The following is a 23,812-nucleotide window of genomic DNA, read 5'->3' on the forward strand; positions in this document are numbered from 1 at the left end:
CCATAGTGGTATAGGATAGATCACAAGATTGATTAGATATTAGGGGTGTGAATCTTCACTGGCCTCATGATTCAATTCGATTACGATTATCCTGTCAACGATACGATTTGATATCATGATGCATAACGATGCACCACCTCCTCAAATGTATTATATATTGCTACACATGGTTTTCATCAACCATTGCCAGCAGTCAGATATATATGAACTCCCATTTTTATTGCATCTGCTCTTAAAAAGACACTTCCTGAATGTAGTGGAGTCTGAACACAGAAGACAACAGACAAAAGGCAAAAACTGAAAAAGCAAAGTGAAAATCAACAGGCAATAATAATTCTAATTACGGTGCCTTGCTCAAGAGCACCTGGCAGTGCCCAGGAGGTGAACTGGCATCTCTCCAGCTACCAATCCACACTGTACTTTGGTCCGTACTGGGACCCCAATAATCGATTATTGTCATTGTCTGATGCGATGCATCGATTAATTTCAACACTCCTATTAGATATATCTTCTTTCTATAATCAAACAATATTGTGACCTAATGTCTCATTGTTAAAGCCAAAAGCACAAACCAAATCAGAAGCATCTGTGGTGAAGTTCAGATTTGATCCATTTTATGAAACGTTTTCGCCTTGCAATACCCCCACTATTGTGTTGGTCTTGAAGCAATTTACTTTATTGACATGTCAGTCCAATTTGATTTACCTCATACTTAGCAAACCCAATTTAAAAGGTCAGCAAAACAGACCAAGAGAAAAACTAAACCAACCATTGCATGCAAAGTTTAAACTATGGCACAATATTATTATTCACAATATGTGAGTGACAGAGGTCCAAATCAGATTATAAAGTCTATCGATGATGTTGAATCATAATGTAGTTGATATCAAATGCTGTTAAAATGTCGTATTTATTAGCTATGGTCACAACCAAAACTGTGTCAAATGGGCTTGGCTGAGCTGGCACCCATGGATATAACCAAAAGGTGTAAAGGTGTGACCAGCCAAATGGGTCAGTGTTGTAACTCTACTTGGAGCATAATAGTAGCTAAACTTGTCCAGGTCAATAGCCTGTGAAGGCATGTGGCCAAGGTCACTCTTACGACATTTACACGTATTATAGGCTTGGTTAAGTGCTATTAGTGCCTTGGCAGGCATGACTAATGCAATGTCTGGGTGAAACAGAGCTAAACAGTTAAAGCTATTGGGGTCTGTGTGGTCTGAATGAAATGCTTCTAGCAGGTCATTGCTATAACTGGAATCAAATGCCAGGGTCAAATATGGTATGTGACATAAGGCTTCTTTACAATAAATGTAGCCTGAGGGGTGTCTGTGTGTGATTTAGTCATAACATAATTTACTAAATATTTGCTAGTTAATCTGTGTGTGTGTAAACAACCTCCCTGATCACTCAACGTGTGCTCACATTCCTTTCACACATGCCGCTGGGAACGAGATTGTAATGAACTTGGCCTCATGATAAAGTATTTTAAAGAGTGGCAAGTCAGGAGTTCATGACCACAGGTGAGGGCTGGAATATAGACTGACTGATAAATCGCCTTCAGGCTCAGCTCCCTCTTCACCACAGAAAAATCTCATTCACCTCTTCTGTCATGCCACTGCAAAGCCTTTTCACTACTTCAGTGACCTCCGCCAAAGAGATAGGCGAGATAAGTTAGGGGACCCTGGTGGTCTTGGAGTTGGGGCGCAGACTATAGGTTGGGCATCCCTTGGTTCACGTCCAGCTGGGAACCTTTGCTGCTTGTTGTTTCCTATGTTTTAGAAGAAGTCTCCCAGCTAATCCTGCCTTGTACAGGCCGAAGTTGGAGAAACAGCTAGCTAGCTCATGTAATCCTTACCTAGCTACTGTGCATGTGCGACTGACAACACAGATGTTACAGAAGTTAAGAGGTCTCACTCTGTAGCTAAAACAGAGACCTGAACACAGTGTGAAAAGAGGAGCTGCAGCAATGTGCAGTGCAACAAAAATATGTTTTTTTAATTAAACCATGTAAACCTATTCTGATACAATCTCAAATTACAACTATGAACCTGAAAATGAGCATAATATGGCCACTTTAAAGTGTTCCTTCTACCACCCAACAATATCCCTAGTCGAGGTGAGCAGTTCTCCTCTCCTGCTGAGAAGAGCCTGGGAATGGCACTGCCTGTCATCGAATTATCTGGAAAAAGGAGCAATGTCAACCCCTGTCCATGAGTTGAAATCCAGAGACAATACTATCTCAGGCTCATTCTCTCCAAAAAGATGACATTACATGTCCCGAGAGCCAGTAACCAGTCAGTCCACCAAGGGCCCTGCTTTTGCCCATGGCACATGTGGCAATGCACTACAACCCTACACTTCTTTGGCTGGGCCAACCACCCACAAGATTGTGGCACCATGTTAACTGTGTCGGGAGACCAGGTCTGACAGAGTACTGCAAGCTCACTCATCAGGCCTGGTTTCAGAGGGGGGATCGACCTGTTGCTAATTCATAAAAGGGTCATTGAATCACTCTTAGTCTGGCCCTTAACCAATCAGTGATTTTTAATAATATATTTATTCTATGAGAGTTCATTTTCTTCCTCTTACTTAATTACATTCCTCTATTCAAATGCAGTGTGGATTTATATTAGTGTCTTGGCTATTCTAAATAGACAATAGTGTTTTGTGTGATTTGATTGAACAGCCTCAGTAAATTGGTCGTTCAACTGGAGCATGTGGGCTCTTCGAATTTTAGCATATGATAAATGTTCATGTGAATATGCAGCCCTGTAAGGTCCACAGATCCTTATCATAATCATGAGCTCATCTGGTGTATTTGCTGGTCTCCACAGAGAAGTTAAAGGTCAGGTACAGGAGCCAATAACTATGAATGAATACACACCCCCACATACAGATACACAATTAATCAAACATTTTCATCAGGTTTCTCTGTCATCGTACCTGAGTGCCCTGCTCAGCTTATCATAGTTCATTTGGGGTTTACACTTCCTGGCTCCCCACAGCCGGGCTACTTCATCCGGGTCCTTGATGACAAACTCGCCGTAGTCCCCCTGCCAGGCGATGACATCGTGATACTCTTCTTTCCTGAGCAGCTCCAGGATGAAGTGCCACAGCTGGATCTGCCTGGACCCGGGGCTTGACTCAGGCTTGTAAGCCCATTCTGGGAAGGCGATCCCTGTAAAAGACAGATAAAGAGAGCGGGAGGGTTACTGTGTGCGTCACAATAAATAGCAAATGATGCTGTAGAGAGCAAATGTTGTAAATGAAACCACAATTTATTTGTTTATTTTTTATTATCTAATTTCGAACAACTGAGTGACATAGAACTCAAATGAACCCTGAAAAATCTTTTTTGAATTTTGGACGTTTTTGGAGAAGCCAAGCACAAGAAAAGACTAAAGTATGATTACAATTAGGAGTCAGAAATTGTAGCCATTTCAGGTGAGTGGAGTAGAGGATTATAGGTGTCTAGCAAAGTATAGATGACACACACAACAAGAGCAGCTGAGTCAAGTACAGTACTGCTGGATGAGGACATCCATATCTTACATTGCATATAGCAGTCTTCACTACTTTCAAGTCTTCCATGAACTTTCACTCTCCGGACAATCTTGAAACAATTTTTCTGAAGGAATTTTGTTTTTAATGGACAGTTTGACAGAGTAGAGAGCAGGAGTAAGGACATGCATGATGTAAAGAGAAGAGAGAATAAGGCATATCATAAACAATGGCATACAAAGCACTGTAACATGCCTTAACCTGCTGCATCCTAGCATGCCGCTATAACTTTTAATATAATAAAATGTAATAATTGTCTTTATCTTACCTCTGTGGACAGAGGTCTCTATTAAAATGACCTAGAAATGCTATTGAAGATGCAAATAAAAATGTAGATGGCCTAATGTGAAGGTAGACTAAGGCTTTTGTATTAACCACATTCCTCTAATGTCATTAACACAGAAGCTCTTCACAGGAAACACACATGCACACTGAAACTACAATACTAAAAGTTGTAGTGTTAGTGGGCTTCATGGAACAGTTAGGCACATGAAAACCCTTTCCACTTCTCCTCCACCTCTTTCCTCTCATGCAGTCATTCTTTCCTATGACAGGAGGAAAACAACATGGCCAGTCATCTCTCCTGTCTATCCCTCCATCTTTCTCTACCCGCTGCTCGAAGGAAACGAAGAGTAAGAGACACAGAACGAGACTGTGGGCGTGGGTATATGACTGTTTGTATGAGCGTGTGTGCCCAAATGTACGAGTCAGAAACAGTGTGCCAGTGCTTGTTTAAAAATGTTTGTGCAAGTCTCCCACTAACATTCTGTCGCCTGGGTGGTCAAGAAAGTTTGACACGACCAAGCAAATTACACTATAACAGAGTAATATTCAGCCAGATATAGCCTGGACTGGATTTTATTTTATCAACAATCATCCTCATAGCATAGCACTGATAAATGCACAAGTGAGGAGCTGGAGTTACCAGAGAAATCCAGCATCCATCCTGATAAAGTGTTGCTGTGAAGGACATTTATTGCCCGCTGATGTTAATTTATAATGGTTGGTGCAAATAACACTAAGCACCACATTACACTGAATAACCAGAACAATGTAGTTACCTGTCGGATGTAATGAAATGCAATACAATAATGAATAAGTGTATAAAACAAAATTAACAAGTTGATGTTAATGAATTAATTAAAACATTTTAGAGAAGTAGTATTTAGTAGAGGGCTATTGTTTTACAAGGGACAGGGTATGTATTGTATTTCTCTATTCTCATGGTTTATTTTATTATCACTTCCTTTTTTTGGGGGGAGGTGGGGGGGGAGACATGTGGCTAGCATAAAGCCAGTGTTTGCGATGCGTTTAAGAGCACTGCATGCAAATGGAAACAGAGGAAATGAGACAGGCTGGGCTAAAGATTGGAAAACAAACAGGCCCATGTCAACAGATTATGGATGTGCAGGCTTGTCAATGGATTTGCTGGATGACAGTCTGAGGCAGAGATAGATAAACCTGATAATCTCTGCTGCACTAGCCTGTTCTGACCATTTAGTCACTGTTACATAACACTAAATAATGCTGATAGCACATCTGCCAGACCTTTATGAATCTGTACATTGTACTGGAGCCTTTCATCAACATGGGTTAACAACTTTACTATTGTTTTGCTTTTTATGCTATGCAAGAGACCCACCAAAAGCAGGCACATTTTGGTTTCCAGATTTTCATTAAAATAGGCAGAAAGGAAACCTACGCAGGCTACTAGACATTTCTTGCCACCAATTTGTGGTGGTTTTCCTCAAATCACAGTGATGTATTTGCAAGGCATGGTCACTCAGTTGTCCCACCTACCAAGAGTCATTTTGCGATTCAAAATAAAGATTTTTTAATATCAGTCAAACAATGTGCCATCACATTTTCCATCTCTGAATTCCAGACAGGATTTTATCATCGTTGACTATTATGCAGATAGTAAGTGGCTAATGAGGAGGTCAATAGGGGTGTGCAAAAAAAATCGATTCATATTTGATTCATATTCAAATCGCGATTCAAGCTCTACCGATTCAAAATCGATTCACAGAATTACAAAAATCGATTCATATTTAAAAAAATTCTATGTCTACTGCAATCACATAGGAAAAGTAACTACATTTACATACTGTGAATCGTGACATTTTCTGAATCGTGCACTCCTAGAGGTCATCAAACAGGCTGTGCAAGCAGCTTAGCTGCTACAGATTATTGTTCTTTATAACAGTGTGAAATGACCATGGATGTTAAAACTGCGCTGTGTCAGTAATTTCTCAGACTTTCCAGACCTGCATAAGTAGGTAGCAGTTAGCATGCAAATTAAACAACACTCACTGTCATTTTTTTCCTTTTTCTCTTCCCACCCTCCTCCTCCTCCTCCTCCTCTTTCACTTTCAAACATTCAAACAAACACTTGTTGCTCGATCAGACCCTGAGTGAGCTACAATCACATAGGAACACACCGGGGGCAATCACAAACATACTGGCCCGGCCGAGCCTCCAACAGTAACACATAATCACCCACACACACACTCCTACTGCAGAGAACAACATATTATTTCCAGACATAGCAAACTGATGGTGACTGTGTCAAGACAAGTCAAGATGTGACTGGTCAAATCGCAAAACTGGCTGAGGTGAATAAATGAGCAGTGCTTAATATAGCTTAACCACCGACCCTGTGGTGCTGCTGTGGCACTGGAAACAACATTACAGCTTTTAAGAGTTTTGAGTGTGCAAAAGTAAGTCAGTGACTTTGTGTGCCTGATGCATCTGTAATGATCTTTTTGACTTTAGCATGGACCACAGAGGTCACTATATAAACACACATCATATTTCAGGTCCTTGAGTGAAATAGATCTCATGTAAACACTTGGAGAACTGCCAGCCATGCCGTTTCTGAAAAAAGGCAAGAGGACATTCTCTTCCTGAAATGACGCATGATTCTCTGTCATCAGCAACAGCATATATAAAAGTGACCATGCACTGTGTGTGTGTGTGTGTGTGTGTGTGTGTGTGTGTGTGTGTGTGTGTTGGTAGGGATTAGGTTTAGAGGAATGCTGGGAGCAAGAACAGGTGCCTTTGTCCTTTTATCCACCCAGAGTCCAACCCAGGCTGAGCTGTCCTGACTCACACTGGATCAGCTATCACACACTTTGATCCGTTTCATCAGTGCTACACACCCAATATGAAAATTTCAACAGGGAATTTTTTGAATCTGTGTGAGCATACGATCTGTGTGAAGTTAGGATGAAGAAGAGAGAGAGGAGCAGCAGCAGCAGCAGGGAAGAGCTTGCAGAGCACGACCTAACCCCCTCCACCACACTTAACCTCTCCGACCTCGACTCTCCCTCTCTTTGGCTCCTTTCCTCCCTCGCCACCCCCCCCCCCTCCCACCCTTCCTCCCTCCCAGAGGAGCCACCAGATAGCCATTACAGCATGCAAGCCTGACACTCTCTCTCTCACACACACACACACACACACACACACACACACACACACACACACACACACACACACACACACACACACACACACACACACACACACACACACATCAATAATGTAGGGACTGGTGTGGAGGGTTGATGATAGGGGTGCGCCTAATTTCTGGCCTGGGACACTAGAGAGTGCAAGTGCATCAAGAGGTGTGTGTGTGTGTGTGTGTGTGTGTGTGTGTGTGTGTGTGTGTGTGTGTGGTGTTGGGACAAGTGTGGGGCAGGTGGTAGAAAGTGATGCAAAGGGGATGAAGAGGAGGAGGATGAAGGAGGGAGTGCAAGAGGAGGGAGAGAGGGGTGGGAGTGAAAGAGAAGAAGGCAAGATGAGATGGCGTGAGCACTAGGACAAGTGGAGAACAGAGAAAAGAAAGTAGAAAAAGAGACGGGGGAGGGAGATCAGGGAAACAAAAGTGGGAAGAGAGAGAAAGAGAGACAATGGCAAGAGTGGGAGAGGAGAGAGGGGGTGGATGGATGGAGGGAAGGAAGGGGGGGGGGGTTGAGGGAGCGATGAGATCATAGCTCGTCTGGTAGTCTGTTGTCATCCAGATCAGATTGCTTATCCCCCCCATCCCCTCCTCCTTCCCACTCCCCTCCTCATCCTCCTCCGTTCTAGGAGTGCGGATGCCTCTTTTTCTCTGTGATCTTGGTGGCAGGCCCCTAGCAGACTTCTAACACTGCTGCTATTCCAGCTATGTGTGTGCCGCTCACCAGTCCAACAATGACCTTCACTCTCTCACACGCCGCGAGACCAGAGAGGGGGGTCAGTGGAGATGAAAGCAAAAGAGTGGTAGAGGAAGGAAAGAAAGAAAATGGCTATCGTCCTTGTTTTACGTCCTGTCTGTCTTGTGCTCTTTCAAAAGGCAATTAGCAATTATTTACAAGCAACATATCTTGCAAGCAGCTTTTTTCGGCTTCTTAAATGTGTTGATTTGCTGCTTTTCTTTGACATATACGACCACCACTACCACCACGAACATGGATGTAAACAATGCAAACTTTGCAAATGTTTTATAAGGAAGGAAATGTATACACACACAATGCATTTGGGCAAGAAACAGTGTTTTTTTTACAAGCAAACTCCACAGGGTATCTTTAACTGAATAGCTTTGTGTTTTGGACTGTTGGATGAATAAAACAAGGAATTTTATTGATAAAATGCTTAATCAATTAATTGATCAAAATAACTTTATCTGTGATGAAAATAATTATTAGTTGCAGCTCTAAAACATTTGACAACTACAACGCCTCAAAGGCATGACCGACTGGATCTCCGACCTGGGACTGAAGTGCCAAGGAGGGCGAGAGCTGATGGGAAAGAGGTAGAGGCAGACGGGCAGTCAGACAAAGTATTGGAGTGAGAAAGGAGAGGAGGAGGAGAGATTCCCAGAGCTGCGAGTGCTACTCAGCAGCAAATCAACTGACAGGTCTGTGCCAAACTAACAGTGGAGTTGCAGACTCAGGATTTTTATACAGGGCCTCTGAACAGCTATTAGCGGCAGTTGGCTAGCACCGTGCTACTTTAACCCAACTCAGCTTTAGCGTGGATGTGGGAAACGACCTGTGCAAGTTTGTGTGGCGGAGGGGGGTGAGGTCACTATCGGCTCTGAGAGTCTGTAAAAGCACTAAAAACTGAGAGTCAGTATTTGCCTATAGCACATTCATACACAAGTATTACACAGCCTTGTCTTTGTCACAGCTGCTTGGATAAGTGAAACTGCCTGAAGCGCTTGGGGGACAGAGAAGACAGAAACACAAGACCAGGAGGTGGAGGGGAGGGATAGTAAGATAATAAAAGACTTGGTGGGTGAGACAGAGAAAGTAAGAGTGAAAGGAGGGAGAGAAAAGAGGAGGGTGGGCTCTGCAGGAGGAGTAGGAGGGTAATCAGAGCCCATACGCCTGAATCCCAAAGTGTCTGGACTCTTCCCACCAAGTCCATTAAAAATTCATTAGGCCAATACTTGAGGAAGACTAGAGAGTGGGACAGACAGAGAAAAGACATGGACACAGGAGAGGGACAGAGAGCAAAAAACTGGGAAACATTGATGAGAAAGTGAATAATTTGGAAGGGAACCTTTAACTCAAAATGTATTAAAAATGCTACTTACATTTTGGAACAAATATCCAAAAGTTTTTTTGTACTAGTTATGTATTTTGAGATTATTATAAACTGCAACATAAAAATAAATAAATGTCTATATATATATATATATATAAAAATATAAAAGAAAGGTACAAGTAGGGCTGCAACTAACAATGATTTTCATTATGTATTAACCTGCTAAATATTTTCCCAATTAACTGATTTATTGTCTGGTCTATAAAATGTCAGAAAATAGTGAAAAATGACAAAATGTCCATCAAAATTGTCCTAGAACTAAAGAGGACGTCTTCAAAATGCTCGTTTTGTCCGACCAGCAGTCCAAAACCCCAAAATATTCAACTTTCTATCAACGCAAACCAAGAAAAACAGCAAACGTGAACATTTGGAAGCAGGGAATACTTAGCGTTAACAAAAAAATAATAATAAAAAGCATACTTAACATTTACAATTAAGACTTTTAAAGCAGTTGCTGTTTAATCTCATGTTAAACTCATAGGGATAACTATGACCTGGATGATTAAGAACCTTCATAGACTTGCTGTTGAATAGTCGGCTCTAACTACAACCAGTCTTTGGTTTCACATCATCAATTTGTGCAGTGAACTGGTTGAGGACTTTCTAACTAATATGCAAGAGATAACATTTTCTGCGTATGGCTGCGTGTTTCTTTGCAACTCATTAATACTCAAGAAACAACGGTGGAATCAGATGTTTTAAGCTGCCACCAGTGGAAATGTCTAGTAGAGATGCAGATTAGATCAGTAACTTTTGACTGTTTGGGCTTAGTTTCCATTTGAGTTTCACACTGGTTTACTTTAAGTTCTGCAGAACTTGAATGAGATGATAATAAATAAGTAGGCAAGTTGTTTGATTAATTACACACGTTTGTTATCATGGTTTTATCATGACACGCAGAGTCGATTTAACTTGTTTGGAAACAATCATCGAAAGAAATGTGGGTTGTGAATAATCGAGATGGAGGAATCGTTCTTGTTGGAGGTCCATGTTTGAGTCAAGAGCATTCATGCCCCCTGCATCAACTGAATGACACACATCACACAGAAAAACCTGTAAGCCTAGGAGGCTGCTCAACTATTCTAAAAGGTCACCAACAGTCTATATTTTCTATAGGCTTTTACTCACTGCCATATAGCTGCAGATGAGAGAAAGAGAGTGCTTTGTGGCCTTGGAGGGGCCAAAAATAGCCCCCCCCCCACACACACCCCCACACACACACACACACACACACACACACACACACACACACTGGGGTTATTGTTCAACAGAGAACACACAACATGGATGCGGAGAAGAGGGAAAGTACAGAAGTGCTGAAGAGGAGGAAGTGATGAGGGAACAAGTGGGACAGGGAATGAGAAGGACATGACATAAGATTTTGACTCTCGGTCTGTGTCTTTTCCAGGAAATTGTAGTGGAGCAAGAAGGGAAAAAAAAAAAAAAAGCCTGCGCATCTATAGGGATCCTCTCTTCCAGAACAAGCTTGTCTCTCTTTACATAAGAATATAAACTTGTCAAGTCACTGACAACATAGTTCAAATGTCCATTAGTTGAGAAAAAAGGCTTTAAAGTGTGCGGAAGAGTATATCAGGCTTGATTTGAAAGCAAAAACTACATTTGGTTTATCAGCTGACTAAAGCACTTTATTAAAAAAACTAAATGAATAACTCCATTGTTATCATTTAGGGCTGTACTCGTGATTTTGCATATGTTTTACCACTAAAAAGCAAATTAGTTTACACCACTGCTGAGAGTCAACTATTTTTCAAAGCAAATTGATTTTCAATTTTCCACACAGCCATTTATTTCAGTACATTATGAAAATCAACTAGCAGAGATTTGAAAATGTTTAGATAGTTAACCCAACATGGTGAACATTTGGTGACATGAGCTCCCTTTCAAACTTACAAATAAAGTGTGCTTATGTAGTTAAAAGTAGAGTAACGAGAATTTTAGATAATTTGGATTTAACAAAACAAATTTGACAGGACAAGTAACTTTTAAGTTAATGTTCAGCAATAGTGAAAGTATAATCCTTAGCCTGCCTGAATCAATAAAGTTATTGCATGATCGAAAATAACTGCCAAATGTAATGTAAAATAGACTAAAATGTTTAGCAACAACCAGGGTCTATTAGGATTGAAAACAAAAAGATAGAAAAAAACAAGTTTAACGGATTAACCACTAGGTAAAACTAACTTAGTGAAAACTTGACCACCTAAGAGGGGTCGCCTGGTGTCTAAAGAGGCTGAGCCCATTGGTGATAACTTAATTTTAGGCTGTGAGGACCCCAGTGGTGTAGTATCTATCCACATGGGACAACTAAACACACTATACAGTCTATGTAACTAGCAACATGTACACACAACATGAGGTTCTTCACTTGGGAGGTCTAAGAAAAGGCACAAACACACGCACGCAAAAAAGTCACAAATGCATGTCAGAGCACCATGTGAACAAAAACACTGAGCACTCTCCACACACAAACACATATAAAGCCTCAAGGCACTGCACATGATGTGTTCTCAGGTCTGCTGGACAACTGGACTCTTCTCTGTGTAATCACACTTAAAACAAGCCTGGTGGGAGAATGTGTGTTTGTCTGTGTGTGTGTGTGTTCCCCAGAGTTTAAGAACAGCCGAATAATATTGTGTCAGAGAGAGAGTCCTGTTGCTCTCAAGGCACTGTTAGGTATATTTACTGTCACCAAAGTGACGCACTGCTCCCAGGACACACACACACACACACACACACACATTCGTACGACGTACAACAGTCTGCCGCTAAAGACACAAACTAGCACTTGGTCACTGCTGTTGTCAGAAAAACAACATAGACGGGACTAAATGGTGCGTTTACTTGAAACTGGTAAACCTCGTGATGCATTTAAAGTTATTGTAAAATACCCTTTTCTCATCCGTTTTTGTTGTTTAACAGCAATATACTGGTGAAATAAATAAATAAATAATAAATAATTTAAATTTCCCCCTTTTTCGTGCCTATCCAGAAATTGATCCGACCCGTAACTCAAAACCGTGATCCGAACCGAACCGTGACTTTTGTGATCCTCCTAAGCCCCACAAGGGAGAATGAATGCGTGTGCATGAGCAGTGATTGACACACACATTTTTTTTTTAATTACCTGCTTCATGTAGTTCAACTCGAACATAGGGTCTGTTTCAGCAAATATGACAGAACGTTAGTTTTATAAGTCTTACCTACTGCACCTTTAATAGTGTGATACTCCATTGGTGGCCGTAAAGATACTTCAATTGCGAGTGTAATTTTCTCTGTAATAAATAAACACTGGGTAATGGTATTATAAACCTGGGTGGTTTTAGCTTGTCAAAAACATGTTTGAACTCTGCTTTAAGTCCCTATGAAGCAAATTCTTCTGATGACCATGGATGCAACGATCTTATATGAGAGTTTTTTTAATGTCTTTTTCCTTTCAACACAACTTTTCACTGTAATATTTATGATCAAATGTCATTTGGGAAATGTGTGAGAATAATTTCAATCTGGCAATGGAAACACCTTGTAAGTCATACTTTTCGTCACAATTTTCACCTTTACATTAAAAAATTAAAAAATGTAAAAAATTAGCTCTCCACACCATTTAAAAAATATATGGCTTTAATAGGGGCTCTATGTCTGTGTATCTAAGCTAAATACATTATCATTTTCCCATGATAGTCAGATCACTTTCTTCAAAGTTACTTTTAGGAAAAAGCTGTTAAGACCTAACAGAACCATGTTACAGGCCAGAGGCACCTCTCTTCTCTTTCACTCCGAGGCCCCACCTAACACGCTGGTGTTAATGTACTTCTCCAGCCAACAGCTTGGCAAAAAGCTGCCAGCTGACGCTTCACCTCTGGTTCAACATCACACTGCCTATACTTACTACTGCCTGTAGGAGAGTGTGTTTGACTGTGTGCGCACCTTTGTGTGTAGGAGGGCATAGGGACCTCATCTCAGTATCTATATTATATTATGTGTATTGTTTATTTTGTGATTAACATTTTTTTTTTTAAATCATACAAAACATACAACTTTCAACATGAATACAACCCCCCCCCACCGCTTCATCATCACCACCCACCCAGACAAAAATTAAGAAAAGATGACGCAGTAACCACAATATTCAAGACCATTCAACAAAATAGACAATAAGTCGAAACCAAATAAACACATGACAACACCATAATCCCATTATACACGTCTCTACCCAGCACAAAGCTTCCTAGGAGCCCTCCAGAAAGCTCAGGTACTTTCCCCATTTTCTAGTATAGACATCCAATCTGGCAAACTGTTTATATGATATTTTTTCAAATGCCACCACCCTAGCCATCTCACAAGCCCATTCCTGGATTGACGGCACCCCTTCATTCTTTCATCCCCTTAAAATAAAAAATAAATCTAAAAATAATCTGTCTGGCTATCATTAAACTATGATGTGTATTGTTTAAATTTTATTCAACCTAGCAAAAGTCAAGCTTATCTTTTAGAGCTGAAGATGACTCCATCAAACAATTAGTCAATTGAGTGAATATTCATGCTTTTTGACAGTTTTATTTTTCAAAATGCCAGATATGTACTGGTTTCAGCTTTTCAAATGTGAGGATTTGATGCTTTTACTGTTATTTATGACAGTAAACTCATTGGGCTTTGGACTGCTGGACAAATATAGTTTACAAGACATGACAATGTCAAAATGGGAATTTAAAATGGGCATATTTCACCATTACCAGACATTAAATAGACAAACACGTAATTGGTAAATTGAAAAAAAGTTATTTAGCAAAAATAATTGTTAGCTGTAACCCTATTATCTTCATCCCACAGAGTTATTTTGATAACATTATTTCATTTATACTTGAGAACCATGGAAGAGCAGTATGTGACCACAATATGCAGTTTGTACTGTGTGTATTTGTAAGGTCGGTGGGTCAAAGGGTGACTTTGCAACACAGGAGTAAATTAAATGTGGCATGATCAAACCGTAAATGTCAGGTGTGTGTGTGTGTGTGTGTGTGTGTGTGTGTGTGTGTGTGTGTGTGTGTGTAAGAGATAGGTGGCACTTTTGGGAGGTGGTTTCCTGGAATGTGGTACTAGAGCGGGACAGGATGTTAGCAACTGTTAAGCACCACAACAACAGATCTGTTTCCTGTGTATGTGTGTCCATGCATGTCATTTCTGATATGCAAAAATCTGGCAAGAATCAAAACCAACTCAGGCAATACAGAGGAAAGTACTGAGAGGATGTTACATACATAGCTTGCTCAGTCTACTCAGAAAAAATAATTATTTCTACTCAGACATGATTGTTTTCATTGTAAAAAATGTGAAAGTACAAGCACATTGGAGAAAACAGTCAAGACTGAGTGCTTCAAACTAAAAATATTTGAAGGCTGTAACAGTGACGCAGACCTGTTGCACTAGACTATATTTCAAACAAATGAGCATGCACTCAGACCATGTGCAACTACTCACAGGTGTGCACGTGACAGCAGATACTGAAGATGAGCCAGAATCAAATGACAGTGCTCAGACCTAATACACAGAACCAGAAAAACAAGTCCACAATAACAGCTTCAGACTAAAACACCCTATGTGCGTATATTTATGTGAGTGTGTGTCAGTGCTGACTCAGTGCGTCAATGTTTTTGTAATTCAGCCTTCACAACGCAAACTCTCCTCCATTCTCTATCTCTCTCTCTCTCTCTCTCTCCCCCTCTCTCTCTCGCTCACATTGTCTCCTAGCAACCAGACACTTGAGGCCTAAAAATAACCCCCCAGAAACGAACAGAACAAAAAAATAAAGCATAAACGGCAATTAATCCTTTCAAGCCTGGAACACAGACTCAAATAGACCAGGTATTAGAAAGGGAAGAGCAGGGCAGGAGCAAGTGAGCGCGAGATGGAGAGACACAGAGAGAAAGGAGTGGGAGGCTGAATCTGCCAGCAACAGGTAGTCGTCAGGAGACAGAGATCTGCACTACATGACAGTGTGTGTGTGTGTGTGTGTGTGCATAATGTGTGTGTATACAAGTGTCTGTGTGCCCACTAGCCTTGGCTGGGAACAAGATAGAACTTTTCCACCCTCTCCAAAAGCAAGAGCTTCTCAAGGCAAACAAGGCTCCAGTGTAAACCAACCCAGTGGGCCTGCAACAAGCTGGCAACAAGGCCTGTGTTACACAGAGTTTGAAGAGAATAACATGATGCACGTCAAAAAATACTCAGCAAGGCCTCTCTTTCTTTTACGGCGAGCACTTTTGTTGTGATTTCTTCCCTCGATCCTCTTTCTACAACATTATAAAATAAAGGTGATAAAACAACGCAAAAGACAACTGAAATGAGTCATGCGCACACACGTACACAGAGGCCTGCTGTCTAGCGTCTGAAGCTGACACATTCCACAGTGGATTCACTTTTCTAGATGGGTGATGGCAAGTCAGAGACAAAGCAGTGAGACACCTGATCTTTATTTCAATATATAATAAGCTCCAGCTTTGATTGAAATGCTTTATGAAACCGAATTGTGTCAACAGTGCTTGAATTTTTACACCTTTTCAGATAACAGGTGATGTCAACTAGGTGGTAAAACTTCAAGCCATTCAGTATTCAGTGAGTTTGGCATGCACACATTCTCTCATTTCCCAAAATAGCCTCACTATAATCAAGGACCTTGCAACTGGTTTGAGCATTTATCCTCTTGATAGCGACTGGACGTTGCCATACAACAGCAGCTGTGTTTTACCCCAGTTCATTCTTTAGAAATTGGGCATCACGATGGAGCGTTGTTGCTCTAACCCAAGCTGTATTGGTTGGTAACATAAATTGGAAAATAGCTAAATCATGTAAACTGGTGACCTGCTACTTGCCCAATGCAATAACTATTCTTGTAGCAGGAGGTCAAATATTCTGTTAGGGACACTCAGCATGACATATTCTGTCAATATTTAGCCTTTACATACAAACTGCAAAGCAAGAGCAGGCTTATTGTATTCAAATGTCCTCTTTTAGTAGTGCAGCAAGCAGCAGCTACATCTAAAAATGCTTTTTTTTTTTTATAACCATACATTCATTGCAATGACACACAATGTGGCCCTGAACTATTTAGACTGAAATGCATGGTTCTCATCTGCTTTCTTTCTATCTTTTTAAGTCTGTTAAAGTATGGAACTGAAATGTAGTTCCTGATGATGATGTACTAATCATGGACCATATAGATACAGAATATATAGATATAGAAAGCCCAGTCAGATTCTTGTTAACCCCTGAGACAACTTGCTACATGCTTAAAGCTGCTTTCATTCAGGAAAAGCTACATGCAGGTTTATTGTTTTACTACTTCCCTCCATTACATTGCAATTATACATTAATGATTCCTTTATTTTTAAAATTTTGTTTTGAACACATCAACGAAAAAGCTTAACGTGTGATTTGTTCGCATCCTTTGCCAAATAGATTTTTCAGTTTTGTACACCATTAATGCTTCTATTTGGTCTTTACTTAGGCCACTAGAGCTTTCATTACCTAGCTATCTTACTACAAAAATGCCTACCTAAAGCTATGTTTAGCCCAAATAATTCTCTGTTACTCCTCTTAACTATGCATGCATGCATGCGCGGAGAAAGCTTTAAATACTTCACTCTTGTGTAGCAAAAGTATATTTTTTTTTTAACATGTTACTATTCAGCTGGAGCTACCTTTAAAATCCTAGACACAACAGCCACAGAAAAAAAAACATCTTAACACTCATCTTCAATAACTCAAAAGCTCAAATGGGAAGCCTGTGGATGCACTATATGCGTGTGTGTGTGTGTGTGTGTGTGTGTGTGTGTGTGTGTGTGTCTCTTGTTATGAGCTGCATGCTGTTGTTCAGACTAGAGGTGAGCGTGGAATAGGTGACTGGCCTTGGGGAATCATGTTTTTCTCTTGTACTGCTCTGATGCTGCCAACTGTGCTGCTGATGGCTTGCATTCATGCGGCATTCATAGTAAGTAGTACAGTACAAACAGACATGCAGTGTTTTAGGAAAAGTGAAGGTAACTATAATAAAAGCTGCAAAGATTACTACAAAACAAAAATGTACATTGACAGTGCTTGTATGCAGAAAAACAACATCAAAGTATCACTTGTTGACCAAGTGAACATGCTCCCACCCAACACATACACATACACTCCCATGTGATTGTCAGGGGAGACATGAACCTAACTTAAGGGTGAAGCAGAGGGCTGGTGGCCTGGTATTCTAAACGGGCCCTTGGGTGATGAGTGAACAGGGGACATCAGCAGCTTGCCAACCACCACTGTTGTCCTTAACACCTTTCTACTGTTTGGGGGAGCGCAGCTTTGGAGCTGTGTACAACATCCAGCGTCCAAAGTGCTAATTGATGGGTAATTACAAAAATTAAGGGTGGGAAGTTTCACAGCAGCATTGCATCATGGTGAGAGAAACAGACTGATAGGTCTGCTTTTGCTTTGGCGCTGCAACACAGTTTACTGACATAATTAAACTTCACAAACAGAATGTGCAGAATGTAATACATGACAATGGTAAAACAAAAAAGGTCTACCAAACAAGCACAGTGACAAACAATCAGCATCTCTGATTACCTCTGCTGCTCCTTAATGCATTATATTTATTTCACACTGGTCCACACAACCGCAACAATACTAAAGCGTATTACACAGCAATGCAAGCACATTTAAAGTATGAGAAGGTGGTAGACTTTGTGTCCTAAGTGGTTCCTGTGCGTCAGCAATGTGTGTGAACAGCACCAAAAATACACATGACTTCACTAAGTCCCATCAACCTATTCCTTCCTCCACTTCTAGTCTATTTCTCCATCAATCCCCCCCCTCAACACTCCTGTTTGTGGGTCCAACCCTGTGCGCTTTCCTGCCATTCTTCTATCTCAGCTAATTTTAGATGAAGGAAAAAGCTCTGTCCACATCTGTTAGTCATTCTTTAAGAGGTTTGTGTGGTGTGTGTGTGTGTGTGTGTGTGTGTGTGTGTGTGTGTGTGTGTGTGTGTGTGTTTGGGATTGAAAGGAGAGAGAAAGAAAACGGGGAAAAGGTCAAAGAAAGGAGAAGCAGTGGAATGAGTGCTGAAATGGAAATCAAAGGAAAGGTATAAAACAACCAGGGTAAAGACAGAGTCACCGTCGCTACCAGAACAAATGTGCATCTTGACTCAAATACAATCATTTAGATTTGGAGTGTTTCCTCTACATTTACTTGACAGTGGTAAACCACAATGGCAACAAACTGCCATCACAAGTAAAGAGAATGCAAAATAAACTAAACATCATAATTTAGCTCAATTTGCCCCAAAAAGCACAGACAAATGTGAAGGCAGAGTACGTGGAAACAGTGCTCTAATGATCATAAATCATCCAAATGGGAATAATTTGGAGTCCGAAATAAAAGTAAGTGGGAGAGCGCACAACCTATGGTTTTAACCACAGGAGAGGTCAAAGCTCAAGTAAAGGAATGTGATGAACACAAAATAACTATTTTTCTTGCAACAGGATTATAGTATGCAAAACATTCCTTTTCTTCATGCGTTTCTTAATGCTGCTTTAAAGATTTACTTTAGAAGAAATGAAACCCAAACTTACCTTTACGTGATAGAGTGACAAAAATAAGGTGTTTATTCAATTAAGATTAACTTAGTGTATTTTTAACATATACAGTGGGGAGAACAAGTATTTGATACACTGCGGATTTTGCAGGTTTTCACACTTAAAAAAGCATGTAGAAGTCTGTAATTTTTTTTTATCATAAGTACTCTTCAACTGTGAGTGACGGGATCTAAAACAAAAATCCAGAAAATCACATTGTATGATTTTTAAGTAATTAATTTGCATTTTATTGCATGACATAAGTATTTGATACATCAGAAAAGCAGAACTTAATATTTGGTACAGAAACTTTTGTTTGCAATTACAGAGATCATACGTTTCCTGTCGTTCTTGACCAGGTTTGCACACACTGCAGCAGGGATTTTGGCCCACTCCTCCATACAGACCTTCTCCAGATCCTTCAGATTTCAGGGCTGTCACTGGGCAATACGGACTTTCAGCTCCCTCCAAAGATTTTCTATTGGGTTCAGGTCTGGAGACTGGCTAGGCCACTCCAGGACCTTGAGATGCTTCTTACGGAGCCACTCCTTAGTTGCCCTGGCTGTGTGTTTTGGGTCGTTGTCATGCTGGAAGACCCAGCCACGACCCATCTTCAATGCTCCCACTGAGGGAAGGAGGTTGTTGGCCAAGATCTCGTGATACATGGCCCCATCCATCCTCCCCTCAATACGGTGCAGTCGTCCTGTCACCTTTGCAGAAAAGCATCCCCAAAGAATGATGTTTCCACCTCCATGCTTCATGGTTGGGATGGTGTTCTTGGGGTTGTACTCATCCTTCTTCTTCCTCCAAACACGGTGAGTGGAGTTTAGACCAAAAAGCTCTATTTTTGTCTCATCAGACCACATGACCTTCTCCCATTCCTCCTCTGGATCATCCAGATGGTCATTGGCAAACTTCAGACGGGCCTGGACATGCGCTGGCTTGTGCAGGGGGACCTTGCGTGCGCTGCAGGATTTTAATCCATGATGGCGTAGTGTGTTACTAATGGTTTTCTTTGAGACTGTGGTCCCAGCTCTCTTCAGGTCATTGACCAGGTCCTGCCGTGTAGTTCTGGGCTGATCCCTCACCTTCCTCATGATCATTGATACCCCACGAGGTGAGATCTTGCATGGAGCCCCAGACCGAGGGAGACTGACCGTCATCTTGAACTTCTTCCATTTTCTAATAATTGCGCCAACAGTTGTTGCCTTCTCACTAAGCTGCTTGCCTATTGTCCTGTAGCCCATCCCAGCCTTGTGCAGGTCTAAAATTCTATCCCTGATGTCCTTACACAGCTCTCTGGTCTTGGCCATTGCGGAGAGGTTGGCGTCTGTTTGATTGAGTGTGTGGACAGGTGTCTTTTATACAGGTAATGAGTTCAAACAGGTGCAGTTAATACAGATAATGAGTGGAGAACAGGAGAGCTTCTTAAAGACAAACTAACAGGTCTGCGAGAGCCGGAATTCTTACTGGTTGGTAGGTGATCAAATACTTATGTCATGCAATAAAATGCAAATTAATTATTTAAAAATCATACAATATGATTTTCTGGATTTTTGTTTTAGATCCCGTCTCTCACAGTTGAAGTGTACCTATGATAAAAATTACAGACTTCTACATACTTTGTAAGTAGGAAAACCTGCAAAATCCGCAGTGTATCAAATACTTGTTCTCCCCACTGTATATAGTAAACAATGACTACGTGCTTGTTGTGAAAGCTTAGTTCTTAGCCTTGGTAACTGGCTCATTTTCCTGGCACATAAAACCTGCAAGAGTGTTTACAGTGGTGAGTGATTGGAATCTCAACACACAGGGGTGGCTGATTCAGTGAATTCAGCATTCATCATGTTAAATACAGATAGTAAAAATGTCAGGTTTATGTCTGCGGAAGGCTACATGTGTCCGCTGTTAAACGTGGGCCCAAACAAAGACTAGCATTGTCTTGACTAGTGTGGGGTGACAAGGTCGTCTTTCACCCGGAGTGGACAGAGTGAATCTTAAGAAAAATACACCCTCACACGTACAGCTATAGACAAACATGCACACAGACAAATGCACACACATGGGATCCTGGCAATCACCACTGTGCATAACAGTGGGTTGTAAGGGGGACACAGAGGGCAGAGCACAGCATGTTTATGCGTTTGTGTTTATCCTGTTGTAAACAGGGACAAGAGACCCATGCCGTGTCGCCGCCTGTCACCACTTTCTCTTCTTCCCCTACTGTTCTTCTCACCCTTTGCTCAGTTTATCCTGTTTTCCATCAAGCCCTGTTCCTGTGCCCTTGTCTTGCACCCCCTTCACCTCCTCGCTGCTTCCTCCTTCTCCTCCTCTTTCCCTGACCCCACTTGGTCAGCTTGTTAAGCATGTCTCCTAAAGCTGATTAAGTAGTGTTGATCAGCCTCATGTAAAGGCTCTGACACACCAACCTGACGGCCGACCTTCGGCAGAAAAGGACTGCCTCCCCGATTTGGTCAAAAAAGGGCCTCGGGGAACAGCCTCAAGCTCACCCAGTAAGACCGTTCGCCCCAAAAGAAAAACCGGCAGCTGATTGGACGAATGCGTCTGGCTGCTTCCGGATTTTACAACGGAGCATAATGGCGGCTCGTTTGGAATACGATCTCAAATTTTACGAAGATAGTTCACCGAAACGTGTTTCTGAAAACATTTAAAGCGAGAAATGGGCCATGCAGTTGCTAAATCTGTCTAAATTTCAGATCGACAAAGGTCAGTTTAAAAGATTTTTCGTCAGATTTTAAGAGGCGTTAGTCAGGCTCATCCCGCTCGTCATTTCTGGGTTAGCGCTCCACCAATCAGATTGGCCATTGAGTCCGACTGCCCGCCTTCCGATTCAACATGTCAAATCAGCCCAAATGAAGGCCTACGGCTCCTCAGACTGACGACGGCATGGAACACCCCAAACAGACTTAAGTCACTGACCTCGCCAGACTGTCCGACGGCCGATAATCAGGTTAGTGTGTCAGGGCCTTAATATTCACCTTGGACAGACATTGCTGCCTGCCAGCCAGCGTACAGTCTTTGTGCCTCTGTGTATGTGTATGAGAGATCAGAGAAGGAACATTGCTCTGCATGGAATATTTGCAACACACACACGCACATGTGCATGTATTACGGTAACACTATGTCTTCTTGGATTGGAGCCAAGTCATTGTATGGTCTCATTGACATGAGCACATTTGGTGGAATGTGCACATCATCATGGCCTGGTGTGTGTAAATGTGTGTGTGTGCTCCTATTGCGGGCTGTGTAGATAATCACTGCTTATCCCCCAGTTAGCATGGGGCTGCCAAGAGAGACCATGCACCTACAGCACTACAGCAGGGGGTGGGACACACGCCAGCTCACACACTTGACATGACAGACTGCAGGCATAAATGATCAAAAAACAAATTTTTACAACTACACGCACGCACACGCACACGCACACACACACACACACACACACACACACACACACACACACACACACGTTAACACTGTGTTGGTGGTGCCTGTAAACAAAGCCCTGCTCCAGATCTCATTAATTGGCGGAGTGATTGAGTTAACGAGGCAGCGAACACAGGCAGGTTAGAAAGGCCGACTCGCCCAGCTCCTCTTCTCTCCTCTCCTGGTTTGCTCTTGTGCTCTGCCTCGTGGGAAAGATTAGAATCCTCAGCTGGAGCAAATAAAGCTGGACGTTATGCAAGAGCCCGGGAGAGGGAGGAAGACAGAGAGAGAAGAGAAAGGCTGATGATGATGTAACTTGAGAGAAGAGCAAAATACTGAAATGAAGAACAAGGAGGAAAGACAAGAAGAGACCTAACAAAAGTCAACTATGTACCTTACCGTACTATATAGTGCCAGTCATCCTAAACAACGGTAGACGATCTGATCTGACCAAATTCAAAATTCACAGTATGTAAGTGCAACAGGCCGTGCCGAGTGGGGGTGTTCGTGAAAAGCACTGTCACTGTCTACTGCCCTGTTGCCCCATTAGTAAACTAAGCAATTGTTGTCCTCTTTGTTAACAAGAAAGATAAACCAGCGAGCCACGACTGGACAGATCATCATGACACCAAACCATCTGACTTCAAGTAGACAAGAACAGAAAGGGATAAAAAAAAAAAGTATAAGACAAAGGACCTATGTTGGACAAGGATCCAGCATAATAAAGTACATGTTCACCTTAAAACAGTAATTTACCACCAACAAAACGTCACCACCAACAAAATGTCCTACCTTCACAAAATGGGAGTTAAACATTCAACAGCGCATTCTTCCACTGACCATACTTAGCTTACTTATTTTAGTAGTGCTGCTGATTGGGAAACCAACTCTACTTAGCCTATGTATGCGTATGGAGTATTTATTATGTTGAATGCAACATACTGTCACTTGTGATTTTCTACTCCAATGAGAAGCTGGTATGTTGGTGCTGTTGTTGGTAAATTGTGCATATCAAGTAAAAAAACTAAAACAGCAGGTGTCAGGAGACAGAACGAGAAAAGGAGAAAGAAAGAAGGAAGTGAAAAAAGAGAGAAATGAATGAGTGATGCGGAAGGAAGGAAGTTCACAGAGATAAGTTCACAGAGATAAAACACTGACTGGCAGAGAGAGAGGTAGAGCAATGAACACCCCCCCGTCAGTATATCACTTAGATGCGGTTATGCAAGAGCTGAGTGTTCACGTGTGAACATACAAGGGCGATACCTCTCACGCACAAAGACACGTACAAACATATTATACAGCCAGCATACATACAAACTATTGTCCTGATTCAAAAAGGCTCAGATTATACATCCAAGGTGTTTGGTAGCACGGGGTTTCCCATGAAGTGACAGCTGCACTGGCTTACAGTTACACCTCCACAATACACTCTTATTCATCGTAGTGTAATTAGATTTAGTAAATATTTCAATGATTGTAAACGTAAAATCTCAATTATGTACAGAAGCTGGAGAAGAAGCTGTAGCATGCAACTGAAGTCTGTTTGGAAAATTAAATAATCACCATCAATGTTA

The 23,812-nt window shown here is 41.5% G+C and overlaps 1 protein-coding gene across 1 annotated transcript in view; it reads right to left on the bottom strand.

The window, feature by feature from the left end:
• The window catches only part of erfl3 (Ets2 repressor factor like 3), a 51,171-nt gene that overhangs the window by 12,945 nt on the left and 14,414 nt on the right, over positions 1-23,812 (bottom strand). Inside the window, exon 2 of the mRNA XM_078252538.1 lies at positions 2,947-3,181. Coding sequence (XP_078108664.1) covers positions 2,947-3,181 — 235 coding nt within the window. The remainder of the gene's footprint in view (positions 1-2,946; positions 3,182-23,812) is intronic.

This window comes from Sander vitreus, chromosome 6, assembly GCF_031162955.1.
Source record: "Sander vitreus isolate 19-12246 chromosome 6, sanVit1, whole genome shotgun sequence".
NCBI classification, from domain to species: domain Eukaryota; kingdom Metazoa; phylum Chordata; class Actinopteri; order Perciformes; family Percidae; genus Sander; species Sander vitreus.